This window comes from Sceloporus undulatus, unplaced genomic scaffold (assembly GCF_019175285.1).
Source record: "Sceloporus undulatus isolate JIND9_A2432 ecotype Alabama unplaced genomic scaffold, SceUnd_v1.1 scaffold_23, whole genome shotgun sequence".
NCBI lineage: Eukaryota > Metazoa > Chordata > Lepidosauria > Squamata > Phrynosomatidae > Sceloporus > Sceloporus undulatus.
The window spans coordinates 495,570-519,692 of NW_024802945.1; the positions used below are offsets into that span (position 1 = coordinate 495,570).

The window sequence follows — 24,123 nt, forward strand, 5'->3', positions numbered from 1 at the left end:
CTTTTATTTCCTCTTCCCACCCCTTGCTTTTCAAGACCAAGAAAAAAACAACTTCTAATTCCAATTGCTCTACTTTATAAGTAAGAAGACTACAGCAGGGGATAGGCATGAAGAGGTCTAGGGAGCTTTCCTGGCACCCCAATTGTTTTTAAAAGATTGTGTCCTCTGGGAAATGTGGGGGTTAATTTCATCACATTTTTGCCTCCTGAAGTGTTAACTGCTGTAGCATTCAAACCACTGAAATGACTTCCATTCGCTTGTGAGTTGTTTAAAGCTTCCTTAAGCCTAAAACAATGTGAGGGAGATATGGCAGAGTTGCTCATCACATGGGGAAACTATGTGGGCACATTTGCTCTCCAGGAAACCTTGGAATGTGGCACCTGTCCTTGCAAAAAAATGAATTTTGTGTCCTATGGGACATGGGGGGGGGTGTTTTGGGGTCTTCCTGACCCCCTAAAGGGCATTTTGAGGCTGTGTTTTCTTTTGTTTTGACCCCTAGATGGTCAAAGGAGCTTGAATCATGGAGAAATGCTCTCTACCTAGAGATCATTTTGGAGCAAAAAACCCCAACCTTTTACTGTCTCAGGACCCATATGCGGCTCTAGATAGTGGAAGGAGCTTTCTAAAGGGAGTACAGATGCGGCTATGTTGTCTGCATCTTGCATAAAGCATATGTGCTGCCTGTTGGAACATGCTTCATCAAAATACCTTATCTTAAAAGGAAACAAATCAGCTTGGCATGAGTTGTGGCCAACAATTTGTACCTATTATAGAACACTTAAGGGATAAATCTCCCAGTTTCCAACACTGAGCAAGCGCTCTTTGGTACCCTACTGGGAGGCTTATGTGAAAAACTGGCTATAGTTGCCATGACAACAGGATGCAGTTACTTATGGATTGTGGTTCTTGCAAAGCGCCACTTAATGGCTCTGTCAAAGCCACAACTAGTCTCTGTCTTCCCATCTTACATGATGGGAGGCTGGCAATGGAGCTGAGGCTGTTGGGTTCTCTGAGTTCCAATATACACATTTCTTTATGCTATGAGTATGCACAGCAGTAGATGAATTAAAAGGGAAACAGGAATACAAAATTAAAACTACAGTTGTAGAGGGGGATGGAGGCCGGGATAAATGGGAAGAATGTGCATTTTCAGTGGAACGGTTTTATGTTTGAAACTGTTTTCATGCAAAGAGTGGTGTAGGATGAGACAGTGCCAAAAACTATCGTAGTTTGCAAACAGTACTTTAGTGCAGGCTATATGCACCCAATGGTTTCTTATAGCATAACTGCTGTTCGTAATGAGATGAGTTAGCAAGATGAAACAGAAGGGGTAAGTACTATACTTTCTATACTAAAAAGTGTCCATAGACCAGCCTTGTGTATCATAATACATTTGGCCCTCCATATCCATGTATCCTTTATCCACAGATTCAACCATATCCACAGCTGGAACATCTTTTTTAATAATATAAATTCAAATAAGCAATGATTTTGCCATTTTATATAAGAGACTTCATTTTACTTTGCCATTGCATTTAATGTGATTTGAGCATCCATGGATTTTGGCATCTACGGGGAACCAAACCCCAGCAGATACCAGAGGCCCACTATATGTTACATAAGCAGAAACACAAGGTGCAATTTGCAAAGTACGTAGTACATTCAGAGAATAAAATCTGGTATTAGGAGGAAGATTCAGAAGAAGCAAACTGGCGGATCTGCAGCTCTTAAGAATGTTCTTGGGCCCCGGACGGGAGGCGCATAATGGTGTGCATAGGCCCCAGCACCGCCTTGCTCCAGGTCCTGAAGAAGTTTGCAGGAAGCAGGATTTCAGTCCCAGTGAATATGATTTGAAATGTCAGAGGACTGTGCTGGATCTCTCTCTTCAGTGGAGATTTGCCAACCTGCCCAACAATGCCAAACTGAATATGGTGCCAGTCTCTTGTAACAGAGCAGGAACTGAAACCACAGTGCAAATTGCACTGCAATTGGATGATGGTTCTAGGCTCCAAGACACATTTCCCTCCAGCCAGATTGTATATTCTCCATCATTTTCCACAGACCAGGGAGAACGTGGAGCACCACTGTGAAGTCTTCCCTGTCCTGGTGAAGGGTCTGGAAACCATGTCCTATGAGGAACGACTTAGGGAGCTGGGGATGTTTAGCCTGGAGAAAATAAGGTTAAGAGGTGATATGATAGCCCTATTTAAATATTTGAAGGGATGCCATATTGAGGAGGGAGCAAGCTTGTTTTCTGCTGCTCCAGAGAACAGGACCCGGAGCAATGGATGCAAGCTGCAGGAAAAGAGATTCCACCTGAACATTAGGAGGAACTTCCTGACAGTCAGGGCTGTTTGAATGTGGAACACACTCCTTCCTCGGAGTGTAGTGGAGTCTCCTTCCTTGGAGGTCTTCAACAGAGGCTGGATGGCCATCTGTCGGGGATGCTTTGATTTGGATTTCCTGCATGGCAGGGGTTGGACTGGATGGCCCTAGCGGTCTCTTCCAACTCTATGATTCTATATTTACATGCAAGATGCGGTCACTGGAAAAACCGCTTTGGAGAAAACAAGTCTGAAGTCACTTGGCCTGACAGGAGGCAGTGCTATTATCAGGTCACAAAGAAGACAGCCACATTCTCTGGCTATGCAGAAACAGAGAACTACTAATAATAATTATAGCACTATGACGCCACTTGGATTGCAATAGCTGCATTGTATGGAATAGTGTGATTTATAGCTTGAGGTATCCCTCCATAAACTGCAAATCCCAAGATAGAGAAGAAAAAATCAGTTTCCTATGAGTGCCATAAAAGTGGTATTAAAAAGTACAGTACATGCTGAGGCTGAATCCCAAGTATGCCTATGAGGAAATCGTCTCCAATTCATGTATTTCTAAGGAAATGTGCCTAGAATTCAGCTGTAAATATCTGATTTGAAGCTCACTCTTTAAACCCTTAAAGCGTATGATTTTTGTGCTGATTCTTCTACATGGTTAAAATTTGGATAATGTGGAAATGGTGGCAACAACCATGAAACTGGCTTCTGCTAGAGTTTTATGTGAGCTGTGAGATCTGGAATAAAAACCCTGAAGGCTGTGAACAGGGAACAAATACTTCTTATACTCGTATATATTTGGATAACCAATGCTCAAAAGTGTTGATGCGATTAGTATGCCTGATTTGGTACAAATTGGTTAAAAGGTTTTTGGACGTCAGGGTTCCAGCTCTATGTGATATGACAGGTGTGTTTGTGATGCATTTCGTTGGTTACGAAATGTGAAAGATGCAAGGTTACTCAGCACTTGACACGAGAGAGGCTGATTTTAATTTGCACATGGATGTGACATGTCACATCAAGGAGAATGGAGCAATGTGTAAGAACCCGTTTTGATGCTTCGCGGCACAACGTGACACACAGAAATGTGGCATGTGTCATATAACGCACAGAAGAGAGGTTGTAATATGCCAGGAATGGGCAGCGTGGCAAATCCAGGGCAATTTTGGGGCCAAATGGGGAGAAAACCAAAGCCTGAAACAGCCATAAATTCAGCATTCCCTGAAGATGGCAGCCACAGATGCTGGCGAAACGTCAGGAATAAACTCTTCTGGAACATGGGCACATAAGCCGAAAAACCACAAAAAACCATAGCCATAAATTCACTTTTGGATTTAGAAAAATGGCCATTTTTATATCTAATGACGTAGCTGATCGTCACGGGCCATTTAAAAGGCAAATTACCCAAAAAAACGTGTTCCAGGTGGACAACAAAACAACCTGAAAACATTGTACACTTTGTCCAACTCTTTGCACACTTTATGAAGTGTTTTAGGGGTCATTTATTTAAGAGTATTTGTACCCCATCCTTTAGTGAAAAAACTCCAAAACATTCCCAGACTGCATCTTGTCGGGATATAAATAATTTTTTATTATTTATTAGTATACAAATACTTGATAAAATAATATTTTCCTCAGTTTTTTGAAAAAACGCCCTCAGGGTCCAGAAAAGCGGGGTTGAAAATGCGCTTGAGAACGATAAGGGACAATAAACAACCAATATTTTGCTTCTGTGGGCTTTTTAATTTTTAAATTATTATTATTATTATCATCATCATCATATTTTTTTCACTCTTTGGCTTGAAAAAGGGCCTCAGGAACCGGGAAAATGGATCTGAAAAGGCGCTTGACATCTACTAGAGGACAGTAAACCACCAATATTTTATGTTTCTGTGGCTTTTTAAAATTATTTTATTTTTTCACTTTTTGAGCTGAAAAAGGCCCTCAGGGGCCAGAAAAGTGAAGCTGAAAAAGCACTCAAGAATGGTAAACAACAAACATTTTATGTTTCTGTGGCCTTTTATTTTTACTTTTCACTCTTTGGCTTGAAAAAAGGCCATGAGGGACTATAACAGTGGCGCTAAAAAGGCGCTTCAGGTCGATGAGGGAAGGTAAACAACCAGCATTTTATGCTTCTGTGTGCTTTTTATATAATAATATAATTAATTTTTGTACTTCTGGGGCTGGAAAAGGCCTTGAGGGATGAGAAACGCGAGGGACCAGAGCTGAGGAGGCGCTGACAAAATGGCGCCGGTCACCTCAGCCGACCCGCCGTTTCTTTCCCCCCACCTTCCTTCCCCACTTCAGCCCCGTTGCATGATGGTTAAATAGCCTGGCCCTGGAACCCGCCATTTTCTGTTGGGGCTGGCGGGAAAAGCGGAAAGCGAGTGAAACAGGCAGCAGCCCGAGCGAGCGCCGTCGCGGGACGACCAACGGCCGCTTGAAACTGCGAGGCAGAACCCTCAGGTAAATGAAGCCAACGAGGCGCCGAACCCTTTCCCGCCCTTATTCCCTTTCTTTATTTCCATTTTGCGGAAAGGATGAGGTAAAAGAGAGAAAAAAGGGGGGTTGACAAGAAACTGAGGTCGTCTGAGGAGATGCGTCGCCCCCCCCACTAACTCCCAGTCCCGCCTTCCGTGTGCATCCCGACGCTGATTGGCTCGCGAGCGGAGGATTACGGCAGGCTCCTTGATAGGTCGGAGCTGCTGAGGCAATTCGGACGGGGATTGGTTGGAAAGTGGTGTCAATCACCCGAGCGGGGTTTGTTGGTTTTTTTGCAGCCCCTCCCTATTTCGCTCTGCTGGGTAATAAACCAATAATTGGCCGACCGCGCGAAGGCCAGTCGGGAGGAGGGAGGGGCTACCGTCTTGGAGGGGGAACTAGAGGGTGCGCATGCGCGTTTGTTGCTGGTTGTTTTTCTTTGTGCCGCGTGACGCTCGGGACCCAATCAAGAGAGCGCCTCTTCTGCAAAGGCTCCTGGGACTTGTAGTTTTCACGCAAAGTATATCCCCAGGTGTTTATACCTCAGCCAGGTCTCCTCAGTGGTCGTTATTTCGTTCTGTCAAATAAAAATAAAAACTTTGGGGACAGTCTTTTGCTCATTTTTTTCGCGCCCATATTGCCTCAGCCTAACCTTCATTGGATGCTATAAATAGTTGTGGAAGGAAAAAAGAGAGGAAGGGGGGAGGACTGTCCTGTTGCCATGGCAACTGCCCTTTTCTGCTTCTGTGGAGATTTGAGGGCTGAGGAAATAATAATAATAATAATTTACGTCACTTCATAAATGGAGCTTTTTCTTCTTATTATTATCTTCGTCTGTTTGCTTCCTGAAATTTAGAGCCAAAAATGACAAAAGTGGTACACAAGACACACAACACAACACACACACACTGTTTATGAGCCTGTCATTTTAGGCATAAATGGGTGCATATTACTTCCATTTATTAAAAAGGAAGATAACAAGTTGAGTGTCCCTTATCTGGAATCCTAAAGTGTTATTTTATTTATTTGTGTATGTGTGTGAGAGAGACCAGACATGTCCTCCTTTTTCCAGGACCTGTCCCACATTTCAGCCTTCTGCCCATGAATCTCCAAATGTCCTCCATCTTGAGAAGCTAAGAAGCTTGAAACTACCTTTACATGAATGTTTCTAGCTTTGCTTCGATCACGTCCTACATTTTTTCCTGAAATGTCCTATATTTTGTGCTGCCTTTGGCCTCCTTGGCGCTTAGGACCGCTGGTCACTCTGTTCTGAAATAACAACCAGCCCTCCATATCTATGGGGTTTTGTCCACAGATTCAACTATCCACAGCTTTAAATATATTCCCAAAATGCCATTGTATTTAATGGCACTTGAGCATGGTCACATTGTATAGGGGACATGGAGACAATGGTCCAAAACACCCTGCAGAAATAATCCGGTTTGAGACTGCTTTAACTGCTCTAGCTCAATGCTAGGGCATTCTGGGAACTGTAGTTTATTGTGGCACCAAAGCTCTCTGAAAGAGAAAGCTAAGTATCTCACAAAACTACAGTTCCCAGGATTCCCTAGCACTGAGCCAGGGCAGTTAAGGCGGTCTCAAACTGGATTATTTCTGCAGTGTGTCTTGGACCAATGTTGCCAAGTTGTTGGCCTGCTAGGAGCTTCTTGTTCCCTTAGGTGGGTCTTTTTTCCAAAACCAGAAACTACTTTAAAAGGGGTCCTTTGTAAGTTTAGAAAAATTAAAAATTGCAGGTAGAGATCACAGAATATTGGAAGCGGGTGCGACTTCACAGGAAACCCTAGTAAGGAATCACACATCGCACCCAAGCTGGACTTTGTCCACCTTGCCTTAGAATTTGAGACTGCATCCACACTGCAGAAGTAATCCAGTTTGATACCAGTTTAACTGCCATGGCTCAGTGCTGTGGATTCTTGGGCTGTGTAGTTTGTTGTGGCACCAGACCTCTTTGACAGAGAAGGCTAAATGTCTCATGAAGCTACAGTTGGCATAGTTCCATAGCATGGAGCCATAGTGGTGTCAAAGTGGATTATACCTGCAGTGCAAAATAGGATGCAGAGCTGTCGACAGCATTTAGCTTTTCCTATGAATGCAGTTTTTCTCCCTCAACAGGTTTCCTAACTTTTAAGAAACTCCCAGGATGGCACGTACCAAGCAAACTGCCCGTAAGTCCACTGGAGGGAAAGCACCTCGAAAGCAGCTGGCCACTAAAGCAGCTCGAAAAAGCGCACCATCCACTGGGGGAGTGAAGAAACCTCATCGCTACAGGTACATGGGCCTCACATGGTTGCTTGAGTTTTCTGGCTGGCCTTATGAGATGGCAAGGTTCTGTCATGGTGCTGGCGATATGAGAAAGAGAGGTTGCACTTTAGTTTCATCTAGTTTTGTTAAGACAAGCCTATCATAATCACATATTATTATATTCTGAGATGTTTTATTGCTGTGAAAGTCCATAAACAATTTCCTGTCTTTCCAAAAAATCTTCAACTGGCTTATTTTTTTTAAAATCCACATTGATTTGGCAATGTGGTCAAACTCAGCAATTTTAAATTAACGGTGTTTCAGTCTGAAGAAGCTTTAAATCTATTTGTGTGTGTGTGTGTCGTTCCATTCAGGCCTGGCACTGTGGCACTGCGAGAGATCCGGCGGTACCAGAAATCCACAGAGTTGCTGATCCGCAAGTTGCCATTCCAGCGCTTGGTCCGTGAAATTGCTCAGGACTTTAAGACAGACCTGCGGTTCCAGAGTGCTGCCATTGGAGCCCTGCAGGTTTGTGTCTCTTTCCCTGTTCCTTCTCTTGTCGTTCTTCTATTTCCATGGCTGAGTAGGGATTTGAACCCTGGCCTCCAGAGTTGTAGTCCAATGTTCAAACCACCCCACCATAATGATGCTACCTCTTTTGATAAAGCTTTAAGGTAATTGCTGCTCTTCAAGATAAGAACTGGTCAGTGCACAGCATCAGCTCCTCCTCGTGGGAACAGTTGGCACTGCAAAGATGTGATACCTAAATCTCCCCTGTGTCTGTGCATTGCAAAGTTGTCTCCTCCAAACTAGCTTTGTTTTGACTGTGTGTCTCTTGTTTCTTTGCTTTGACAGGAAGCCAGCGAGGCGTATCTTGTGGGTCTGTTTGAAGACACCAACCTGTGTGCCATTCATGCCAAGCGGGTCACCATCATGCCAAAAGACATACAGCTGGCCCGCCGCATCCGTGGCGAACGGGCTTAAGTTCTCCTCCCCGTCTCTTTCACACTTACCAACCCTCCCTGGGCAACCCCACCTTGCTTGTGTACTTAGGATACACTCCAGATTTTATTTTTTATTTTGTTTCTCTCTCCTAAATCCTGTTTGTAGTGGCTAGGATGTGTGAGGAAATGTTAGATTATCTATCTATTGTAGTACCTCTCCGGAATCAGGAGGCTTGATTCCTGTTTTCATCATGTACAAACAAACAAAAAACAAAACAAAAATCCTTTGAAATCTGCAAGACTTCTGGATGTTGTTTTTTTGTAAAACCTTTTTTTTCCTTCCAGAATTGCAAAAAAGCAAACAAAAACACACCCGACAGGGGGACATTTTTGAAATATCTGGTTTTTGTACACACAACCTGCGTAGATACAGGCATTTCGACGATAAAAGAGCTTTCGGTCTTCAGTTTGTAAAATACCTGCAAAGAACACTACACTTTGTTTTCCTTCTGTTAGTCGAGTCTTTTTATTTTGCTTTGTATTTAGGCTAGAAGTGCTTTCTAGATCATTTATTTTCCTGTTTTCCATTTGTCTCGTGTCTGTGATTCTGACCTTTGTATCAATAGGGACTCACCTTGAAGCAGTAAGAGAAAAATAATAAATGTTGAATGACGACATCTTAGTTTCCGTAATTTTTGCGAAGGGTGGCTTGCGGAAGGAGTTTGCTATCTTCTTTCACTGGAAGCAAGTTGTTTCAGACTCTGTCTATCAAAGCTGCTCTCTTGTTCTAGAACCGGGTGTCGTTTCAGGCCTTCCCAGGACTTCTTTCAGTAATGAACGCTGACAGATGTTGCTCTACAACATAAGTTTTGTTGGAGGTAAACAATGTCACAATTAGGAAAGAGCAGAGAAACCCACCTTCCAGCCCTTTCACTGATGGGTTTCAGCACCCTCATGGCCAGTTGCAGAATTAGGTCCCAAATAAATTTTAGACTATCCCTTTTAGACTTGGAAATCAAGTTCAGTCCCCATTTCTCAAAATCTAGGAAGCTCTTAGGCTGGAGTGCATTTCCCCCAAAGGTGAGGCTTATATAGTACAGAGGTTTATATAGTGCAGAAGCAAACAAAAATGCACAAGCATGACTCATCTCCCCCAGACTAGCAATGAGAACTGTGCAAGTAGACTAGCAACAGAAAGATGCTCTCCCCAACTCCGATCCCAGCCTTCATATCCACCCCAACTCTTCATAGGTCCAGTGATAGGGATTGGACTTGAATGCCATCAAAGGATAGTCTGGATAGAATTTGTTTGAGGGACCAGTTCTATCATTGGCTGTGAGAGGGATGCTGGACACCATTAGCAAAAGAGCTGGGATGCTTCCCTGCTGTATTTCATCTGTAGCATCATTTACCTCTAATAAAATGTATGCTACAGCAGTGACATGTGTCCATGTCTGGTACCAAAACAACCCTCAGAGAGGCCTGGAGCTATACCCAGTTCCAGAGCAAGACGACTGCTAAAATGGCAAAAATGTGTTAAGGTGATGGTTTCAGCATTAGCGGTTTTTGAATGTACAAGATGCTTTATATATCTTACCTTGTGAGATCTTGTAGCACCTTTGAGACTAACCGAAAGAAAGAAGTTGGCAGTCTTAAGTCTACTTCCTCAGATGCAGACTTAAGTCTAGGAAAGCTCACGTTGCTAACTTCTTTCTTTGGGTTAGTCTCAAAGGTACTACATACTGATTCTACAGACTAACACAGCTATATGTTTGACTATCTTATCCTGGTGGAACAGTCCTATAAATCTGGTCTTCAATTTATTGTGTTGTGAAGGCAAGGCTGAGAAGAGTGGCTTGACTAGAGTGATTTGAGTAGGTTCACAACAGAAGTAAAATTTCAACCGGACATGCTTGGCTGAAAGCTGAGTTTCTTGTTCTCTCTAATATGGCATCTGCTTTGTACAACTGGCTATGTATGTATAACAACTTTAAATTAGGTTGTCATCTCTTCTTGGACCTATTCTTACACTTTTAACAGCCAGCAAAACAGAAATTTTAAGAGGTAAAGCTATTCTCAGCATGAAGATCAGTAGTTTAAAATAATGCCACTTTTGTTTGTTTGCTCAGATGCCTTTATAAATGTGGTACCCTTATCATTAATGCATGTCCATCTCCTGATTTGAAAGTAAATTAGCACCTAATATACCGCTATAGTTGCAATGTCTAGTTGATCGATCAACAAATCCGGAGTATGATTTCCAAAGCTGAACATTTGGCTCTTGATGTTCTCTATACTTGGTGAAGCAACCTTTCCTGCAACCTTTGAGGAACGGTGGATTTAACTATTAGGGTTTTGTTGTCAAATAATCAGGGAATGCTAACGATTACAAGCCTTTCAAAAACTAATTTGAAGGATTTTAAGAAGCAATCATCTGCACTCGCAGAAGTTTTAGAGTAAGATGACAGACTCCTGAAAGATACTCTGCTGTGGCAATTGCTTTCTGGATTTAGTAGGTAGAGAGTGCCACCGTGTGGTTGTTTTACAACTGATGGTGGAGAAAGCCTTGTGAGTTGTCACCAAACAAACAAAGACAGCAATCTCAAAGGTACAATCCATGAAATCAGCTCAGATCCTTAGGTTAAAGGCAGCATTTTCACTCCTGCCGAGAGAGACTGCCAAGTTATGACTTCCATTGATTCACCCTTGAGAAGTTGGTGGGCTTTTGGTTAGCACTTTGAGAATTCAGTTTTCTTTTTACAAAACAAATGATGTTCCTAACCCTCCTGTTTCATGATTTCAGCGTTAAGCCTAAGAATACCTGTGCTAAATAAGTGACGGCGAAGATTTTTGGTCCAAGGAGCTATGCCATCCAACTATTCTGCCCTCTGCCAAACATCTTCCCAATGTAAGAGTCCATCCATTCTTCCCAATGGTAGACACAGCATCTCCTCCGTCTGAGGTTTTGCCACAGCCCTCTTCTGATCAACCCAGTTTTGACCACAGGCCAGCCCTGCCATCCGTCCATCTCCAAGGAAGACTCATGGTCCTGTCTTTTCCGAAGAGAAAGCCTCGATGTCCTCAGATGCCCATCTGCCTGTCCAAATTAACCACCCTGAAATGCCTGGCCTCTAATCCTTATTAAGGTAGCTAAAAGTGGGCTGGTCTGGGCCTATATGTCACAGCACCGCTAAATTTAATGCAAACTTGTCAGATGCAATCAAGTCAAGATAATCCTGGTATCAAGATGCTGGAGATGGAGAAGCGCAGGCACAACGAACGAGGGAAACTGGCAATTCCATTTTTGCAGAAGAAGCACCAACGGTTCAACTCAGGCATGACTGAAGCAATGTTTGCAAGCTTCCTCTCCCCGCTGCTTTGTGTAAGAACAACAGAGTTGGGTTGTTTTTAATGGAAACATTGGGTAAAAACATCAATAATGGAAGTCATATGGGAAGCAAAGTCCAAAGTTATAGAGAGGTAGGTCACAGAGTAGATTTAAATCCTATTCATCGGTGTCTTCCAAGAACAGGACTAGATTCCCTGTAGAAGTAACATCTGATCAACAGAGGGCAGCAATGTCTCATTCAACACAACATTTTAAAAATGTTTGGCATTAGAAATGCCAATCTTGTTTTGTTTAAGCATAAACAAGCAATGTTATCTCCAGGGCAGAAGCTTCAGAAAGTGGATGCCAAAAACCATATTAGTGTAATACCTTTTAAGAGGCCAACTGAAGGTCAAGCAAATAGGCAAGCTTTTGAGGTTTCCGGAGCTCTTCATCAGGCAAGATGTTACAAAAAGACGAGGAAGGCAGAGGAGGAGGGAAAAAAGGGATGAACTGATGTTGAAGTCGTCCTGTCCAATGCTGGAATGTGAGAAGAATCTTGCGATGAAATGTGGGGGAAGTTAATAGTGATGCTTTTTGTAACAGAGATAACGTTTCATAGCTACAAATTCAGATGGACTCAAAGAAGCCACATCCCTGAGTTTGCAAGACATGACAGGATGCCATGGAGGCCAACATAACCTGAAACCACCTTGATGGCACAACAAAACATGGTGTACATCATGCTACCATTGAAGACAAACTACTGTATAGGGTTCAGTTCAAAAGCTGGGAAACCTTTCACTGACAGCCAGAGGACAAAAGTGGAGCTGGGAAGTGGAGACTAAACCACCTCTTTGCCAAAGTTGGTTGCTAACCAATCCAAATAGTGAGGATAATAGAGACAAAGATGATGCAGAGCTTTTGTCCACACAAGTGAGAGTGTTATATTAGACACAACACGTTTTAGCGCATGCTAAAATAAAAAGCAGGTAGCCTTAAAGGCGCTGCCACATTTCCCCCCCTCCCTTCTTTTGATACAGAATGTAGTTACACTCAGACCACCACAGATGCCAGGCTGGCAAGCATTAATCCCCTTTCGGGAACAGAATCTGCCCCTTTTCTCAATCAGGACAAAAAGCTTTGTGGCTATCATCTCTATTTTTGGACAGGAGTCATGCCACCCTATCTCCTGCCCAGTCCAAGGGGCAAACATGCCCTTGACACCAACCGGCATTCAAGCAGAGAGCTGGTTTTCCTCAAATCTACCTCTTCTGCCAGCTTGCTTTCATTTATATAATGGATGGGAGAGAGGCCATGCCAGGTTTGGCTGCTAGGAACGCAGCAAGTCATTCAGAAAATAAAAATGTGACCAGATTGTGTCAGAGAGGGAGGCAGAGAGAGAAAGCACATTGCCATTTTCCCCATTCCCTTCTTTGATTCTAGCATAGCTTTTGTGTATTGGTATCGCCTTTCTATCTGCTCTCACTCCTGTATCTTTAACATAACAGAAATTTCATACCATTTTAATATGCCATGGTATTTAATGGGACTTGAGCATCCATGGATTTTGTTGTCTGCAGAGGGTCCTGGAACCAAACCCTAGTGGATACCAAGGGCCCATGTAATCTAGGATGAAGTGGGAAAGTAGGAGGAAGAGGGGGAAAGTGGGACATTTTTAAAGTAGCTGGAAAAGTGGGATGGCAGAGGATGAATTGGGACTGTCTCTGCCAAATTGGGACAGTTGGGAGGTGTGTAATTTTAACAGATGAGACTTTCTGGCATGGAAGATAATGTAAAGAGAGAAAGCCTTGTGTTAAATGTCTGTGTGCTAATGGTGGGAAGCACAACTATGGACTGGTAACAAAAATATGTCCCCTACACCTAGCGTAGTGTCGTAGCTTGAGAGTTGGACTATGACTCTGGAGATCTGGGGTTCGATTCCCAACTCAGCCATAAAACCCACTGGGTTTCAGGGAAGATGCCAGCCACAGATGCTGGCGATATGTCAGGAATAAACTCTTCCAGAACACAGCCACATAGCCTAAAAACCCTACCAAAAACTATGGATTCCGGCTGTGAAATCCTTTGACTTCACACTTTGCATTCAACATTGCAGGGAGGAGAGGAAAGAAGAGGGCAGGATGTTGCCCTTCCCGGTATGCTTCGGCAAAAGCAAACTGCAGCAGTCCCTCCTAGCTTGTGGGTTCTTCCTCATTAATCTCTTTCGCTGTCTTGACCACTCTCTGATGTTGCTTGGTCCCACATGCTCTGCTTTTCAGCTGTGAAATATGGAGGTTACGGCTTTCCGCACCCCACCCCAAACTCAGGTTTTTCTCCGATGGCGGAGTTGGCCTTGGTTGGCCTTGAGAAAAGGATTTACTGCCTCTCTATGGGATCTTTGCCATGCCAGACGTCTGCTGAGTGTGTCCCCTCTAAAAAGCACAGAACACAGGATCCCTAAAATAATCTGGAGATAGGCCTTGGACTAACATGAATGTATATAGTTGGATCCTGGCCCTGTGTGCATCTGTGAGTATGCTTTTCACCCTAAATTATTTATGTCCTTGTCTATGCTTTCTCCCCTTCCATCGTCCCCCCGCCTTTCACTGGAGCCCAGTCGCATATGGGGTTCCATCACACTGAAGGGATTAAGGTTAATCAGCCACAAATCCCTGCGTCTAAAAAACAAACTAATCATCAAGATTTCCACACTCTCCGCCCAGCTGCTCCCTGGCCTCCCAAGCCAAGGATGAGGAGCATTTTGGGGAGGCGGAGACATGGGGGCAGATAAACCTAAAATCCTGTCCCCTCTGATTTTTAGGGCGAACACAGAGTTACAAGCATTATGCAGAACCTTATTATGGTTCCAGATCAGCCTTTATGGTTAGAAAATGAACAAGTTTGAAGGGATGCCATAATGTGGACGGAGCAAGCTGCTCCAGAGAATAGGACCCAGAGCAATGGATGCAAGCTCCAGGGAAAGAGATTCCATCTAAACATTAAGAGGAACCTCCTGACAGTAAGAGCTGTTTGACAGTGGAATGCATTCCCTCAAAGTGTGATGGAGTCTTTAAACAGAGGCTGGATGGCCATCTCTTGGGGATGCTTTGATGGAGAGTTCCTGCATGGCAGAATAGGGTTGGACTGGATGGCCCTTCTTGGGGTCTCTTCCAATTCTAGGATTCTGTGATTCTACATTCAACAGTAACAGGTACAGCTTACACAAGCCCAGAAAAATTCCAACATATGTGCATACAGTGACAGGAAGATAAGATTCTTCCGTAAAGAATCCTGTGACGCGGCGACTATTGATAAAGTTTCTTTCTTGCTTTCTTCCTTTGCCCTCAGCTTACTTCAAAAGGCTGTAAAAAGCAAAAACAGTTAGCACTCCATTAATTTGGAGAGGAGTCATGAAATGTTGGAGTGGTGCTATATATCCATGTTTGAGAGAAAGAACTGGCCAAAGCACCTCTGAATATTCCTTGCCTAAGAAAACCCTTGGAAATTAATGGGATTGCCATAAATTGATAAGTGACTTGAAGGCACATGTACACAAAGAACTGCAATAATAATAATAATAATAATAATAATAATAATAATAATAATAATACTGTAATAGGATTTATTTATATACCGCCCAATCACTGGGAATCCGAGCGGTTTACAACAGAGGGGATAATAGACGGTAAATAAAATAAAATGTACTTTCAGCATCCTTAAAATACATCATCGCTAAAAATTAACCACATATTCCAGGCACTTCGCCTTGATTTCCATCCATGCTTCCACTTTTTGTTAATGAATTTGCAAAGGCCTCTCACCGCCAATACCAATTCCATGCTCCCAATCACTAAAGTGGATTACAATCCCCATTTCACTCCAGTTGTAAGTATACATTTTGAGAGCAGGAGCGGAGGGTGAAATCTCTCCTTTCACTGCAGCAATGGTTACGTCCAATAAAAAGGAGGTTGGGGTGTAACAAACCTGTATTGAGTGGCCTGTAGGAGATAGTTCTGCATGATCATGATCTCTGCCAAATTCAAAACAATGCAGAGAAGCTGAAGGCTTTCATAGCCATCATCCATAGTTTTTGTGGGTTTTTCAGGCCATGTTCCAGCTGCTACCAACTTCTTTCTTTCATTGTTTCAAAGGTGCTACAAGATCCCTCTGCACACTGATTTATGCCTTTGAATTCTACCTGTTGTAGGTGAATAGTTCTTTAAGAGTGGGGGACTCTCTGCATGTGAGGGCCATTGAGAAGTCAATAGTGGAAGGAAGATTATATTAACTGCAAGAGCTTCTGTGATCTGGGGATGGACAGATGGACAGACAGACCAGGGATATGTCGATTAGGGGAAGTTTTGGACCTCCCCCCCTCACTTTGCTGGCAGAAATTTGGGCATTTTTAATGCATGAAATTAATATTAACTTATAAGTGCAAAAAGAACCCAAACCATCTGCTGCTGAGATGACTGTTCAAAGTGGTGAGACCTGCCTTGGGCAAAGAAACGACATTCTAGATGTACTGTGATGCGTGTGCATATTCCACTGCCCCATTTCCCCCTCCTTTTCTGTCCCCCCTTCTCTTCTCCTGGGACCAGGGGCAGCCTCCAGGTCCAGCTCCGCCACACACATTTCCAAAGGTATTAACAAGAGCTTGGAATTCCTGGGTGGATTTGTGCACAAGGATGCTTTTGTCCTCTCTGCTGTGTTTGATGTCCCCTTCTGCCAGCCTTGTGCCTCCGCAGCCCTGTGTTGTGCTGCGGCATCTGATGCAAACTTGGACTTCTAAGAAGGACCTTCTTAGCCAAAGGACCAACTGTTCCCTTAGGTGGAACTTCTGGTTTTTGGAGAACATTAAATTGTCAGATATGCAATTGTAGTTTACATTTTTGCTCCTTTTAACAGGAAGACTAGAGCACCACCAAAATGCTCTAGGGCAGAGACGGGCCCATTGCGGCCCATTGGCTACATGCGACCCTTGGAACCCTTATGGAAGTCCCTGCAGCTTCCCCAAACTCTCTCATTTAATTTTTCCAGGCTGACTTCCCTCCCTTCAAACTGGGCAAAGTGCGTCTAAAAATGCAATGGTTTGCTTCCTGCCCCCCTACCTTGAAAGCCCATAAACTCCCACTCAAAATGGCAGTCAAAAGTGACGTTGCCTTGGGCACACCAAAATACGTTAGTGTAGGGAGGAGAATGGCCCACTCTCCACCTTGCCGTAGGTCCATCTCTGCTGAGCAACTGGGGCAGAAGGAGAAGATCCATCTCCAAGAGTGAAAAGTCTGGAGTTTGTTCATTTTTCAGAATAAGAAAATATCTGCAGCAAACTGGTGTGCGTTATGAGCTTGGTCAGAAATGGATGCCAGTCTCTTTGGCAACCAGTTCAGGCTCTTCCTTATCTTCTGTGCCGGGGGGGGGGGGGGAATGGTGCAACTCTCCCGATGTTGTTCAACTGCCATTACCAGCAGTTCCAGTCAGCATAACCAATGGGAAGGAATGCTAAGAGCTGCAGCCCATTGCAATCTTGAGTGCCACATGATTCTCCTGGGGGTATATAAACTTGTACCTAAGAGTAGTTTGCCAATCTATACATGATCTGTGCTCCTAGCAGAGAGGTGGCTTCCCTCTCCCTTTGCAAATTAATTGCGGTTAGTAGATATCCTTCTAGCAGGCCATAAGCACTCTTTTAAATGGACAGATGCATGCCACCCACAGCTATTAACTGGACTGTTAAAATGCCACGGTTGAAAGATTAAGCACATCTTAAAATGATCCATTGTGTTTAAAAGATTCAAGCAAAATTACTAATGCAAAACAGCACTGAACCACAAAATGGTGTACTTTAAAAACCCACTTTGAGTGGCATAGTTTTTTGTGGGTTTTTTGGACTATGTGGCCATGTTCTAATATAATCTCGATGCCAGCCACTGATGCTAGTGAAATGTCAGGAATAAATTCTTCTAGAACATGGCCACATAGCCCTAAAAACCCACAAAAAACTATGGATGCCGGCTGTGAAAGCCTTCGACTTCACTTTGAGTGGCAATTTTCAACCCAATGTCTGTGTATTGGGGTTGGTGGTAGAACTCAGATGGGGTGATTGTGTATGATAGTATATGAATGTTCCTGCATTTAAATTTGCTATTCACATGATGCATGCAAACCTACAAAGTCATTAATAGCCATCCCTGTGCTCTTGCACCATCAATGCCCAATAAAGGGTCACTTGAAACTTATTCCACTTCTTGGGGGGTGGGGGTGTTTTGCCATTGTGTGATCCCTCTAAATACTGCTCCCTGAACCACAAATCCCAGATTCCATAGGACATTGCCATAACAGTTAAAGTGGAATCATAGTGCTATAATTGTGGAGTGTGAAAGGGCCCAGGAAACACTTATCAAAGGCCATCTTTCACATTCTGGAGTTGTGCCCTTGTGTTCTGGGTTGTGCGCCACTGGGAGTCTTGGATCGAAGGAAATTCTCCCAATTGTAGTCAAACAGAGGTTGCTCCTGGATTGTTACTGTGGTTTTCAGTAGACTGATCTTCTGTCTCACAGGTAAAAAGCCTGCCTGCCTGTGTATGCACACATGCACATGTGTGCCATTCCTCTTCCAGACTTGTCCCCCAATCACCCATTAGAGGTGACCTTTACATATATATATATATATAATCAGAGGGGGGGAACCCACAGCCCTGTAGGGTGCCATGATCCTGCAAGCCAAAGTGCCATGCAAGACGCCAGGCAGCTTTGTCACACACTGGTCCAGGATGTCAGACACAGCCAGCTGTCCTCCTCTGGATTAATGTCACTCACTTGTTAGTTCCCAACCGAGTGAATAATTTCCTCCCCCTGTCTTCCACCTCCCTTGTCTCGTTTGTTTCCAAATTTCCTGCCTTCAAATGGGCCGTATGGGGTATGTGTGGCAGAAATAGGCAAAGTATAGGATTCCTTATCAGTGGAGTGGCTGGGTTTTGCAAACACATTCCTCAATGGTATTGAATTTGCAAGGATAGTCCAGATTAATACTGTGTCATCCCACCTTATCAGCTGTTTTAAAAATGTCCTGCTTCCTTCTACTTTCCCCTCTTTGTCCTCAGCTTCCTTCAGTTGCTGCAAACTGAGTCCCAAGGGTCAAAGTAGTTTGCATTCAGTGAACTCTGCAGGTAGGAGAGGAGAAGATGGGGTGAAATCTTGTCCTTCCTGGTTTGTTGTTGTTGTTGTTGTTGTTGTTGTTGTTGTGTGCTTTCACGTCATGTCAGACTTATCGCGACCCTACAGCCATAAGTTTCAGCAAATTTCTTCAGAGGGGGTTTGCCATTGCCATCCTCTGCGGCTGAGAGAGTCATAATCCAGCACTTAAATTACTATACCACACTTGCTCTGAAAAGCAAGATTTCTTCAGAGGAGGTATGCCAGTCTATTGCCTTCCTCTAAGGCTGAGATGGAATAAATGTGAAGGGTTTGCTTGCCCAAGGGAGGATTTGAACCTTGGTCTCCTGGAGTCCTATTCTAAAGATCAAGCCACTACACCAGGCTGGTTTTTTGATGCCCAGTGGGCCCTTGGTATCCACTGCGGTTTGGTTCCAGGATCCCCTGTGGATAACAAAACCAGTGGATACTCAAGTCCCATTAAATACAACGGCACAGTAAAACGGTGTCCCAATATAAAAGTGCAAAATCAAGGTTTGCTTTTTGGAATTTATATTTTGTGGGAATATTTTCAAGCCGTGGATGCTGTGTGTAATGAATCTATGGATACAGGGGCCAACGGTACTATGCTCCGCACAAAATGCCAGCAATGTCCCCCTCCTGAATCTTCGAGCCGCAACATGACTCAAACAAGCTGTAACTCTCCCCCTCCTTGTTTTCTTTTCCTCTCTCTTTGCAGAGAAACACAGGTAACCCTGTTGCCCTCTGCACTGCCGGATCCCACACGTGTATGAACAGATCCGGGCAATGCCGGCAGAAAGAACCCTTCTCATAAAAGCACGGGGGAAATTCAAAGAGAGACAAAAGGTCTGGCTGGATTGGAAAGACTGGGAGCTGGTCCCCCTTTGGAGCAGCTGTGATGGGGGACACTCAGGGCATAGAGTTGCGCATCAAGAGCACGGTAGGTCACTTCATTTGCTAAATTTCATAAGGTTTGTTTTTATTGAGAGATGCAGGTTGAGTCTCTGTTATATGGCACTATGAAATCCGAAACACCCCAAAACTTTTTTCCATGAGTGGCTGAGTTAGTGACACTTTTGCTTTCAAATCATTCAGTGTATACAAACTCTGCTTCATGCACAAAATTACTAAAATGGTATAAAATCACCTTCAGGCTATGTGTATAAGGTGAATAGGAAACATAAATGGATTTTGTGTATAGACTTGGGTCCCGTCTCCAAGACATCTCATTATAGACGTATATGCAAACACAAATATTCCGAAATCCAAAATATATATCCAAAATCCAAAACATCTCTGGTCCAAAGCATTTAGGATAAGGGAGACTCAACCTGTATATCTACACACGGCATGTGCCATATCATGTGCTAAGTAACGGCACATGATTCTGAAATCTCTCATTCATTCATTCATTGCTGTTGTTTTGGGTTGAATGGTGTGTCCTGCCAATTTAAAATCAAAGGAGAGTTGCATTTTCCGGAAGAGTCTCCGATCTCCTGAAAAATTATCCATGATGCATAAAAATTTGAAAAAGACTGCTTTGTTCTATTCTGGAACAATAAGTAGACCTAAGCTACAGTCTTCCAAAATACAGTACATGATTCCTCATCTGTGTCCCTGCGTCATCTTTGGGCAGGCCTGCCGGTCCCTGTTCCCTCCTCCACAATTTGAACTCAGAATGCCTAAATCTGAACCTGGAATGCCACTGCAGCATACTGACTCTCTCTTGGGTTACAGGAGACACAATATACCAGTAATTCAAGGCAATTTAGATGAAAAGCAGAACAAAGAGTTTTTAATGGCGTTGTGTGGCTTATGAGTGCGGAGGAGTTGTGAATGCAGTACAAAGTATAGTTGGGAATAAACTCCCCTTACTACTAATATTAAAAACAAGCAGTTGTTGCAAGTGTGGCTTAGGGATTTGGATGTTGGACCACAATTCTGGAGACCAAGGTTCGAATCCCCACTCAGCCATGAAACCCACTGGGTGACCTTGGGCAAATCACACTCTCTCAGCCTCTGGGGAAGGCAATGGTAAACCTCCCCTGAAGAGATCTTGCACGGAAATAGGTTCACTTTGGAGTCTCCATAAGTTGGAAACAACTTCAAGGCACACAGCAACAGCGTACTGGATTGTAAAATGGCAGAACAAAGTATGTAGATGCTATTCAATCAGTGTTTGGAGGCCTCTGAATGAAGTGGACATAGTTTGTCTCATCTTCTGAAAAGATGTTGTCAAGAGGAGAAAGTGTGACTTGCCACAGGAATCGAACCCTGGCCTCCAGAGTCAAAGTCCAACATTTAAACCACTATGTTTATTTAAGCAGTTATGAGTCTCTTTGAGTCTCATAGGTTGCATCTGCACAGTAGAAATAATCCAGTTTGACACCACTTTAACTTTAACATGGCTCAACACTGTGGAATCCTAGGAATTTTTGTTTGCTGTTGTGGCACCAATGTTCTCTGACAGAGAAGGCTAAATGTCTCACAAAACCACAGTTACCAGAACTCCATAGCAGTGAGCCATGGCAGTTAAAGTGACGTCAACCTGGATTATTTCTGCAGTGCAGATGCATCCCTTTTGGGAGAAGGTCAGGGGATAAATAGAAGGAGGAGAAGGAGGAGATAATGATCTAATAAATAAATACATATGAAAGATGTGACTCAGCATCCACATTGTTCCCCCTTTTTCACCTTCACAGTTTCAACTTGTGCGGTTTCTCAATCCACAACATTTCTGCAGACTTACTGGAAAAGGCTCTGCAGGACAATTGTTTCTTTGACCATCTAATTAGGGACGGAATCACTATCAAGGCAAGTTCTGGGTGATTTGGCAGCCCCTGATAAGCAAACACAACCCATTGTGTGTCAAAAGAGCTTCACAATGAAATCGACACGGTGGAAATGAATCAGTGCTGCCCAGTGGCTTGGCTGCCAATTGGCCAAGACTAGTTTCTTATCTCTGAAATGAGTACTGGTTACTCACTTCCAACCAGTGGCCACTGGTCAAAGTTGCCATCACAAAACCTTCTCCAGAACACCATCCCTAACCTATTCTCCTCCTTGATGGAGAAATATTTAATTCACTATTTCTGGCTACAAACAAGTAGGATGGATTAAGAAGTCCTTATTCCATCTCCCTAAATAGGTGTGAAGGAAGGATCCCCTCATTGCACCTTGATCTAGAAATATACTCTTTAGCTAAGATTGTGACTGTGTGTAAATGATAAGTGGTGAACACAAGCTGTGGTTGGTACTTAAGCCGCACATAATGCTTAAAGACCTCACCAGAGGCCATCCCTAGGTCTCAGGTTTTCGCCTAGAAGCCACAGGGCTGGAGACTATCCTGAACTGGCAAGCCTATTTTTCATCAGATGGATGATGATGATGATGATGATGATGATGATGATGATGATGATGATGATGATGATATTGTATCCCATTTTCCTCCCAGAATTGGGACCCAAAGCAGCTTACAGTTTAAAAATACAGTACAATTAAAAACTTGCAAAAGTAAGATGGAATTAAACTATTGCAATATTAAAAGAGATCATTCTCCAAAAGAGAATTCCCCCTTGTATTTCATCTTTCCTTGCCCTCCATCCTAGCCGTACCCTGGAGGGCTTGGCAGCCATGGGCAGCAGAAAGGAAAAGGGAGGGAGAATATGAAATTAAAAGGACAATAAAATTAATCATGGCTTTTGGTGTCTCGCCGGCGTAATGTAGGAGCCCAACCCAGCAGTAAAAAATACAGCTGGCATTACTTTCCTGGGCAGAGTGTGGGGGAGGCAAAAGCCTTGGAGCGCATTCAAATTCTTGCCTCAACCCCTTGAACTGTTCTTTGAACATTCATAAACTGGTTTCAGGCAAAGACGAAGGCCTCCAGGTGACCATGGGTCTATTCACACTGCGCAATTATAGCAGTTTAATATCGCTTTAAGTGCCCAGCTTCCATCCTAAAGAATCCTAGGATGTATAGTTTGCTGAAATACGTGGAATCCTATAGTAGGGTCTATATCCTAGAATCTATCATTTCATAACCGAAACAATCTCCAACGGTGTAATCTAACCTGACCGCTTAATTTTATGCTTCACTTTCTGTATTTCAATGCAATTTCTCCATTTTATATTGGCTTATGCATTATGCAAGCTTCCAGTTTGTGTGATCTCAGTTATTGTACGCCTCGACAGGTCTATTGACCGTAAATAAAGATTGATTGATTGATTGATTGATTGACCAAGCTGTCATGGGCTTCTGGAAGTTGAAGTCCCTGGAGGACCAACGTTTGGGAATGAATGAGCTAGAATGTTGTCTAGAAATCTAGATACTCCTTTAAAATAATCACAGATGGTCCTGACTTTCCTATGGTGGCCATGGCCTTAGTCTTACAGTCCCTACATGGTGTTTATGGCCATTGTTACACTTAGGTAGCTTGCGCATATCATGTACCTCAAGATGCCCATCGTCTCACAAGCAACGGAAGAAGACTATCCAGTGCAAGAAGACTATGCGGCACTTTGTGTTCCTTGATGGAAAGATGTCACCGAAGCTGCCCAGGCAGGTTCTCCAGGTTGGTCTTTCCATGCCTGGTTGCTTAAGGCACATGCCACGAGGTTCATTTTGTCAAGGAAGGGCCCCACGAAACAGAAGAGGCCAACTTGGTAATCCTCGGAAAGCTCCGGCGCTCCATGGGGCATGTGACCCGTCATGAGGGAACAAGAAGGCCAGACAGAGAACAAAGGAAGGGATTTGAGTCCCTGGCAAGAGAAGGGAAAGTTCCTAAATCGGGGCGTTATATAAAAAAGTGTATGCGTGGAGCAGGGGGAGCTCCTTCCCAGAGAAGTCTAGGGGTTTAAGATGCCGAGCGAGGCGACGCACAAACTCCGTAGCCTTGTTTGCTTGGATCTTCGGTTCTTAGAAATATCAGTAGAGGGGACTAGTTCAAAAACCCAGAATCACAAGGGCTAGATTTAGGGAAGGTTATCAGTGGTTAAGTCTAGCGGAGAACAGGGGTGTGTGGGGAGTCAAAACAAGGAACCGGTTCTGAGAATCAGCTCTGAACTGGTATGACACAGGTTCAGATCCCTCCCTAATCCTTGTCTGTCCTTTGAGCAGTCACTCCCTCTCAGGCATATCTACTCTGGAGTTATTTCTCAGTTTAGCCTTCCTTACCTTCTTTATTTTTAAAAGCAAGTAACTTGCTGACTATAGCCACCAGTTATTCCATGCGGCTGGGAAAAACGGGCCAGGGATAATCTCCGGTGTGTGTTGGTTGCCTTTAAGTCATTTCTGATTTATGTCGCAGGGGTTTCTTAGCAAATTTCTTCAAAGAAGGGTTTGTCATGACCATCTTCTGAGGCTGAGAGAGTGTGACTTGCCCAGGGTCACCCAGTGGGTTTTTATGGGTGAGCGGGGATTCGAACCCTGGTCTCCAGAGTCCTGGTCCAGCGCTCAAACCACTACGGCACGCTGGTTCCCAACCTGTGCTATACTGTCTGAAATGATAAGGTAGGGTACAAAAGTTATAATGAGAGAAAGGCAAGGATGATGATGATGATGATGATGATGATGATGATGATGATGATGATGATGA

General features: G+C 43.7%; 2 protein-coding genes across 2 annotated transcripts in view; both read left to right on the plus strand.

The window, feature by feature from the left end:
* Positions 1–4,647: 4,647 nt before the first annotated feature.
* Positions 4,648–8,700, plus strand: LOC121917537 (histone H3.3A). The gene is made up of 4 exons (XM_042443581.1): positions 4,648–4,802; positions 6,951–7,106; positions 7,454–7,607; positions 7,935–8,700. The coding sequence occupies exons 2-4, from the start codon at positions 6,979–6,981 to the stop codon at positions 8,061–8,063; spliced, it is 411 nt and encodes a 136-aa protein (XP_042299515.1). The 5' UTR covers positions 4,648–4,802; positions 6,951–6,978; the 3' UTR covers positions 8,064–8,700.
* Positions 8,701–10,613: 1,913 nt separating this feature from the next.
* LOC121917538 (homeobox protein otx5) overlaps positions 10,614–24,123 on the plus strand; it is a 48,100-nt gene continuing 34,590 nt past the window's right edge. Inside the window, exons 1-2 of the mRNA XM_042443584.1 lie at positions 10,614–10,931; positions 19,248–19,469. The gene's annotated coding sequence lies outside the window, so the exon portion shown is untranslated. The remainder of the gene's footprint in view (positions 10,932–19,247; positions 19,470–24,123) is intronic.

What these genes read in the sequence shown, in the direction of transcription:
- LOC121917537 (XM_042443581.1), top strand. Translation starts at nt 6,979, where the DNA reads ATGGCACGTACCAAGCAAACTGCCCGTAAGTCCACTGGAGGGAAAGCA. An exon ending in AAGAAACCTCATCGCTACAG is followed by an intron (nt 7,107 to 7,453) that starts GTACATGGGCCT and finishes CGTTCCATTCAG; the next exon opens with GCCTGGCACTGTGGCACTGC. An exon ending in CTGCCATTGGAGCCCTGCAG is followed by an intron (nt 7,608 to 7,934) that starts GTTTGTGTCTCT and finishes TTGCTTTGACAG; the next exon opens with GAAGCCAGCGAGGCGTATCT.